Source organism: Gloeophyllum trabeum (genome assembly GCF_000344685.1).
Source record: "Gloeophyllum trabeum ATCC 11539 unplaced genomic scaffold GLOTRscaffold_00011, whole genome shotgun sequence".
Classification (NCBI taxonomy): Eukaryota; Fungi; Basidiomycota; class Agaricomycetes; order Gloeophyllales; family Gloeophyllaceae; genus Gloeophyllum; species Gloeophyllum trabeum.
In genome coordinates, this window is record NW_006920420.1 from 546,331 (window position 1) to 554,571 (window position 8,241).

The 8,241-nt window shown below is 51.6% G+C and overlaps 1 protein-coding gene across 1 annotated transcript; it reads right to left on the bottom strand.

Annotated features, from left to right (window-relative positions):
- Window positions 1-849: 849 nt before the first annotated feature.
- On the bottom strand, window positions 850-6,896 carry GLOTRDRAFT_122355 (uncharacterized protein; the record flags this gene model as incomplete). The annotated part of the gene is made up of 16 exons (XM_007870162.1): window positions 6,842-6,896; window positions 6,708-6,773; window positions 6,446-6,648; window positions 6,258-6,393; window positions 5,850-5,877; window positions 5,743-5,802; window positions 5,365-5,402; window positions 5,027-5,241; window positions 4,640-4,984; window positions 3,602-4,566; window positions 3,004-3,532; window positions 2,375-2,910; window positions 1,672-2,334; window positions 1,190-1,602; window positions 912-1,128; window positions 850-873 (listed from the first exon to the last, which is right to left on the bottom strand). The coding sequence occupies exons 1-16, from the start codon at window positions 6,874-6,876 to the stop codon at window positions 850-852; spliced, it is 4,473 nt and encodes a 1,490-aa protein (XP_007868353.1). The 5' UTR covers window positions 6,877-6,896.
- Window positions 6,897-8,241: the final 1,345 nt, after the last annotated feature.

Here is an 8,241-nt window from a genome sequence, read left to right on the forward strand (position 1 = left end):
TCATTGATCAACGCCGGCGTGGTCGAGGGTGGCAGTACCTTGTTCGATGGGCCGGTTATGATGAAGCAGACGACATCTGGTTACCAAGACGCGAACTCGAACAATCTACGGCGCTCGACAACTGGCTCAAGAGCCATCCTGAAGCTTCGCAATCTCCTTCGCCCGTCGCAAGTTCTTGACAATGGGGAAGGGTGTAATCCCGCGGATTACTCCGGCGCGCGTCCCAAACTTTCAGCCACAGCGCTTCCTAATAAGGACTCGACACTTCCATTTCTGTCACGACTTCACTCGACTTCGAATATAAGCTACATTTCTGTCAAGACTCTATTTCATTTATTCTTCTGTGATATTATCATGTTGTCGCGTCCGACTTATAAGTCGACGCTCCCCAGTTATGTACCCTAGTTCCGTTTTCCCCCACCTGCTCGAATACGACGATTGGTCTCGTTCTTTCCGCGCGTGCCGTTCTGAGTGTTGCCCGTCCCTGTCGGGCTTCCAATGTGAGATATCTCGCCCCAGTAGTTCTTTCCAAGCCCTCACTAGGAAGGGCTCGATCAGGGATTGATCACCTAGCGTCACTGGTATGTGGACGTCTCGTTTGCCTTTGTCATCCCAGTTCTCCTCTCTTCCGAGGTGAAACAATCCTCCGGCGCGAGTCTTGTCCCCGCCCTTATGTCTGGCCATCCACCGCTCCAGAAGGTCCATGACTGGGTGTTGACGAGCGCCAGTTAGAACATCGACCACAGATTCGTAGGCGTCTTCCAGCGCTGCTTCAATGCGGGAGTTTGTGTAACCATGCAATGCTCCTGCGTCCTTGCAAAGCCATATCGGCCATTCTATAGTCCCAATCTATGGTATATCATGCATGAAACTCTGTATCGTTGTTGCGTTGACAAAGTCATTAGACTCACCTCGGTGAAACTCTGGGCCCCTTTATGAACAATCATATTTACGACTATTTCTTCCGGTGCCTGAAAACGTTGTTGCGGAGGTGGGCCTCCGGGTGCATATACATTACATTTGCTCCATTCGAGCTCAACGAAGTCATCATCCCGTCCAAGAATTGTGACCGGGTAATACTTCACATGTCCTTCCTCTCTGAAGGGCCAGAGAATGCTTTCACCGACGCTGTGTCAAATAGCAGATACATCAGCTGCAGGTATCAGAGCGACTTGAGACCACTACGTACAATGTCTCCCTCCAGATCAAGGATGTAAGACAGTCCGGACAGTACCATGGACTATCCGCCAGGTTATATTCTTCCGTCAAAGCATCTGCCATGTCAACGCAGTTCACATGCATCCAGCGCTGACAGTTGCTACATTTGACCATCTCGGCAGACTCCTGATGTCGCATTCTGGGATAGACACATACGACACAATCTACTATAGATGCGGATGATGACGAGGCTGTCGAATAGGTGGGAGTCAAGACATTGGCACCTGGTATTTCCACCGGGGTGACTTCACGGCTCTGGTGAGCTGTTGCAGACAATGTCGGACCATCTGCTGATCCGGATGTAAGATTCAGGACCTGCTTCGGAAAGAGACTTGATACAGAATCAAAGCGAGACTTGATGTCTCCGATGCGCTGCACTGTCTCCTACAGAAGCGGAATTTGTTAGGCACTTACGTATTGAAACATCGCATGAAATGAAGACATGACACGTACTCTGAGAATTGACGTGCGGTGATAGACATAGAAAGCAATGTTGGTATCGGGCGACAGAATGCTCTCGCTTGGTCGTACCGAAACCCATTGGCCTTTGTGGTGCATATCATCATATTGATACATGGAGCCCTGGAACAATGTCTGGGCTATGAAGTGTTGCTTGCGGGGGTCATGGAGCACGCGACCAACGAGCTCGTAGTCAATGGACTCGTTACTACCGTCGTCCGAGTAGATATGGAAATAATCTTCGAACTTCACAGGGTCTACAGCGTTGAGAGCATCTTCAGTCAGTCCGCGTATTTCTGGAACAATATGGAGCATCTTTGGCCAGGTGGTACGGACTGTCGTGGGCATGGCAACCTCCTGGCAGCCCTCAGTCTCGCAATGGCGCGGCAAGGCATTGTGTAGGAAAGTGACACCTCCGAGTCGGTCGACGTGCTTCTGAGTAACAGGAATAAAATGCTCAAAATAGTCTCCCAGTGTGACAGGGCGGCAATCACTGATTGCTTTCCGTGCAGCCTCACGGTTTCGTAGTGTCAGCGGTAGAGCAAGAGGTGCGGAGAAGGTTTCGAGGTGCCAATGCTGTCCTCGGCACTCCCGTGTCACGTCGTGAATAACCTTGAAATATTCCATGTACATGTCTGATCTGATACGCTGCGATGGCTGTTATAATGGGATCTTTACGTGTACAATGATGACTTACCTGGACTGCATGATCCATCCAAGCCGAAGGAGATCCATGCCCGTCCTTTGCTACTAGCTTCCAAACGTCCAGGACAGTGTGGAGAAGGACACCTTGGCCCAGACTTAGCTCTCGCTGCAGGTCAATGTCTGTTGTCAGACTACGATCTGAAAGCAATGTCTGGCGTCGTTTGAAGTGGTAAAATATTGAGGCAACAGCACTCGCTTTGGGTATGTTGTCCAGGAATATTTCGACCTCTGCAGGGGACCATTGGCAGAAACAGCGCCACCATAATTCCAGAGCATGATCAATGAAACAGGAATTTGGGGATACCCAGAGATACGACTGTTGAGCCAATCGGTGCTCAAGAGCCTTGGATAATGTACCTGATGCTCGAGATGCTAACTTCTCATCCTCCAATTGCGACTCGTGTTCCATCTCAGCATCAAAGAAGCCAAGGGTCTCCAACGTATCTGGTGCACGTCCGTCATTTGGGTTATATTTGGTGCCACCTCTGTTGGTGGGGCTTCGTCGGACTGTTGGCGTATAGTGGCCATCTGGTGTATTAATTAGGGGTGTCAGTTCATGGCTGTAAATAGGAAGACGAAGAGCTATACCCTGAATACTCTTATATTGTGCTTCAAGCTCACTGACGTGCTTATATATCTTCTCGATACCTGGTATCATGTCCTGATCTGAACCGGTCGCATGATGAAGTAAGAAATGTTGGGTTTCGACAGGGTTCGATGTCGCAGGCATCTCGGACGACAGCTCAGACGCCATCACGCGTCGTACAGGGAATATCATCTTTGCAACAGAAGGGCGGAGCCACCAATCCAGCCACTTTGTGATCCGTGGAAAAGTCTCGCGTAGTTCATGTACTGTATCATCGAACTCCACGGCGGTTGTGCTTGAAGAGAGCATGGTATGAATACAACGGTCGAAGGTCTCCACTTTGTCTGGAGCGATGGCAGCACTGATCTTCTTCATTCGGCTCCCTGAATTCAAGAAATGGCGCTCGCAGCCCTTTTCGTACTCTGATGCTTCCTGGAACAAGTGCTCTTGCTCCGCCTTCTGGGCCTCCGGCGAAAGTTCTTGAAAGGTTGCATTCAGACCAGTCATTGTGTTGACATATTCATGTGCGTGTGCACCCCGTTGCGATGTTGAGAAATCCATGACCTGCCGGGATTCCCGAAGGATTAATCACAGTTCAATAATTGACAGATAAGATAAGATAAAGAAGCGTACCGCACTGAGCAACTTTTTTGTGAAACGGTGACCTGCGTGTTTCACAATACTGCTGTTCAGGTGGCGGAAGAGCTGCCTGTGATGGAAGATGTCGAGGTTGAGGATCCAGCAGTACAATACCGGCACCCATCCATTCATAAGTGGATTCCATGCGCATGTTGTGAGAAGCACACCAGACCGGAAGAACGAATTGTCTCCGTCCGTGACAAATCCATGCCTTCCAGCGTCAGGACTATGACCCTCTGTATCGTCCAGCCAGTTGATAACTGCTTCCTTCAGCATTTTGTCCATGAAGGGATGCTGTAGCACGAAGTAGGTTACCTCTCCAAGGCTTGAGTCGATAAGGAACGGCTCATTGAACTTCTTGCAGAGATCCCTGACAGCGCTCAGGAATGTGAAGCCACCTCTAGAACTTTGCGGATGCACTCCCAGGCGGTCACGGCTCGAGGCAACACGATATCGAGCCGCACGGGGATTGGCAAGGGCGGGATTGATGGTGTGAAGTGCCTGAGAGCCTGGGGTATCATCCCCTGTTCGTAGCTGGTGTGCACTGGCATCAGGACGTCGCTGGACCTGGTGATCTATTGCCTGTTCTTCAAGGGTACTGATCGGTCCCCCAGGCGGTCGTACGTGTTTATGCTTACCACGGTGATGCCAGACTGCCCAATTAGTCCCATCTGGGTCACTTCTCGTGAAATGAAATGCCACAGCACTGCATTGGACATGCTCAAGGGCATACTTCCCGCATCCATGACAGGCCGCATCAAGCTGCTTGATTCTAGCATCTTTCTGCGTTCGAGGGCGAGTTGGCCGCTGGCAGCCTCGGCATACGATTACCCCAAAGCACACTCGCTGCTCTGCAAAGCGGCCTTCATGGTTCGTGTTCCCCTGAGACCTCCACACCCACTTCCCGCCTTTCCATCCCTTTGGTTGCTCGTCCAAGAGCACTTCGCGGTCCACATCCCCTGTTGGCCAATCATGCTCTGGATTTATCATGGCATCAATACACTTCCAACAAACAGACTGAATCCTGCCTACTTTCTATGCGTGTTGCCATACTCTCTTCAACCTCGGGGACCATCGCTTTCGCTGTAAGAGCCTGACCTTCTTTCGTAGGTGCCTCGGCCATCTCTTTACCAGGAGCACGTGCAGCTATCGGGATTGGAGGTTCTGGTAATATCTGATGGTATGGAGGTCGTGCAAGAATGTCGGGTGGTTGTTGTGGACCGTACAAAGGACGTCCAAGACCATCAGGCATGGAATGCCGCTGCGCCTCAGTTGGCGGACCGTTGGGAGTGTGGGGTGGATACGAGATAGCCTGGGTTGATGGATGGGGAAAGGGGTAATGGACGAAGGGTGGGAACTGCTGCCCTAGATGTTGATCTATGGTAAAGACCTAGCAGTGCAGAAGAGAACTAGACATACCTCCTACAGAGGGAGGATATCCCGGGCCAGGGCCTTGATAGTAGGGATGGTATGCCGTTGCACTCGGTGGCCAAATGGCCACTTGTTGATAGGGGTTGTATGCGCCATTCCAGGGAGGCAGTGGCACTTGCCCCCTCTGCAAACTAGGTTGCTGGTCAGGTCCCACATTGGCAGAAAGCCCAAGCCATGTCCGAAGCCTGCTGAACATCCGAGACCTTAGAAAAAGCAGTTAAATTTGTGACGGTGTGCGACATACCGCCCAGCATCGTACCACGTGGAAACGGAAGCAAATCTTGAATGTACAAGCCAACCATGATCGATCTTGTATAAGGTCTTACTTATTGCCTTGGCCTCCCAGCTGCTTATATTGACTCATCTTCGCCGGTGATCATGCAGTGGAAGTGGATAGGGTTCTTTCGTATCATTGGCCTCAGCTAACGGAAGACGCAACAGTTTGGTCAAATCATACAGGCTTGAAGACAGAGCACACCGTAAACTGTGAATGTTATTATGCCTGATAGTGTCGATGGCCGTCATTGTCACAGGCGGTGGATTGTTGGCGAGGGGTCGTTTGTGTGCTCATGTGCGCCCACAAGGACACACAGCACCACACGTGGCGAGCTTCTGAAATGCGTTGTGATCGGATTCAGCCCCTGCAAGAGCCAGACTCAACACTCGTCTAATGGATGCCTGAGCTGAGATACTATTCATCGTACCTTTTCTGCAGGCAGAACTTCAAGCTGTTGGCCTTGATTCATAGCCAACACGCAAGTTAACTTTCATTGACCCATAGCAACCACACAAGCTAGCTTGAGATGCGTACTTGAGCCATGCCGGTAGCAAGCACGAACCTGTGACAACACAACTTTTAACTTGATGGTTAAGTTAGCTTATGAAGTTTACTTCCAGTTAACTTATGAAGCTAGCTTGAGGGATGTTTGTGACCGTGGAAGTTGAGTCGCCAGAGTCTTAGATCCGATTAGATATGCACTGGCGATCAAGACCTTTGTTAACGGGATAGGCCACCAAAGGCATATATAACGACTGCTTGTGATAGTATATGTGGCAACAAGTCGTAACAGTTCGGAGATTCGTCTACATAGACTATGAGGGTAGTATGCATGCAGCTTTCGAGAAAGCTACGGCTCTCTGTGATGATTGAGACAGCGCTCTTCGAGCCAAGAGCAGGACATCACATCCGGCAGACCATGGCCGACATTGAACATCAGACCTGAGACCCACTCGGGCAAGCAGCTCGCGTTCGGCCCACGCAAGGTCGGGAGCGCAGTGCGCATCACTATACCAGCGGTGGTGACTCGGAGGCAGCTGCAGCACCTGGGTGGTCTCGAGGCCATACTCGTCCATGACTGATGGAAAGTCAGCGCCCTGCAAGAACGGATGAATGGCTCAATTACTTACAGCACTCAAAAACGCCGTCCCCGACGATTTGGAACGACACGATCTCCGTACCCTCCTCGAACAGGCTGGCCGAGATTGGCGGCCTCAAGCCCGGGAGGATTTCGCTGATGTCCATGCGGTGCCCGCGCGAGGCGTTGAAGAGGATGATGTCCTTCGAGGACGGGTGGAAGGCGGGCCTGATGACCGTGATGTCGGGGAGGTGCCTGCGTGGGATGAGGGGTAGGATGAGGGAGGAGAGTAGAGTGCGGTGGGAGGGACTTACAACACGCCTGCGCGAGGGGAGTTGGTCATACGATGCTGGATGCAGCTGGAAAGCACTGCATTGAAGCTTGGGGAACGACATCGGGCAATTAGGTTGCTAAGATGAGGCGCGATGATAGACCAAGTTGGACTCACAAAGAACACACGCACCGCACCGCTGCCCTTAACATCAGCTCGCGGTTCACACCTTCAGACCAGTCTGCGAACCTACTTGTCGTACAAGCGGTCCGGAGAGTAATGAGCTATCACTGCAGTCGTCGCAGGAGTGCCTGGCAGAGAACAGCGCAACACGCCGAAGTTCTGCTAAGTCGCGCATGCTGAGCACGCGCATGATCTGCAGGTCTGAATTTCATGAGCCCGCACCCAACCATAGCCCATAGACGTAGTAGCGTACGTCGGTCAACGATATTCACAGGCCAACGCGCGACACGTGACCAACTCACGTGAGTAATCAACGCGCTTCGTGAGACCTACCAGTAACTCCGCCCAGTCTGCCATTTAAATAGACTCGCCCTGACGCCTTGTGCCAGCACAATGCACCCTCCTACACCAGGATGCCCAGTAAGCACCATATCGCCATCTCTTCTGCACCCCCAGCCCGCGCCAGACTGTCCCACCAGGTGCACTGACGATGGCGCATCCGTGAGGCCACCGACCCTGGTGCTCTTGTGCGTTGCTACACAAAGCGACCTATGAGTGCCAAGGAAGGATGTGCTGCGCAGATTGCCCAGCGGAGGTCACAGGCTCGACGGCGGAAGCTTCGCTGGAGCAAGCAGCCCCTTCAACGGTCCATGCTTTGGGCACTGAGCTACTGGCTTCTATTCCTATATATCTCCCACACAACGAGCCCCTCTGCACGCATTCAGAGTGAATTCTTCTGCTTAGGGATGTTGCGCTGAACCTATAGTTACCCCCTGCGGTGTAGTTGACCGTCGGAAGTGAGGCCTTGTCATTACCACGTTGACTGTAAGTGGAATGGACTCGACGACAAGTTAAATTGTCGACTCGTAAGGGCAAGTTCAAACGAACCTCGTACGGTTGACCAGGAGTGTCAGGTCTATTTTGCATTTGCACTTCGCACTTGCGTTTGGCTGAGGGCACGCCGTGAGTTCGAATCCCGATGAGAGCAACGGGCAAGGGGCCGTGGGAACGTCCCGGATACTGCCGTACCCCTGTTGTCGCTGTGCTCGACGTTGCCCGACGCGTTGTCGACGCTGTTGTCGGCGATGTCGACGAATGTTAAGCGATGAATATTCCTAAAAATACACGGAAAAAATCGGTTCCTTCTGAGCTTATTGTACCAACCTATTTAATATCAATTATTCTGTTCATTTGAGGAGCTATGCGAGAAGTCGTTGCACAATCAACGTTGCGAGTCAAGAGGTGCGTTCAATATTAAGACGAACTCTACAATTGAGATAGGGAGCATTGACGTGCGCGCCAATGTCAATGAAACTAATCCATATCCGACGCCGTTGCGCATTCCCCCTATACTACTAGTAACCCGTCGTGGCGAATTGCAAGGGAGCAAACAC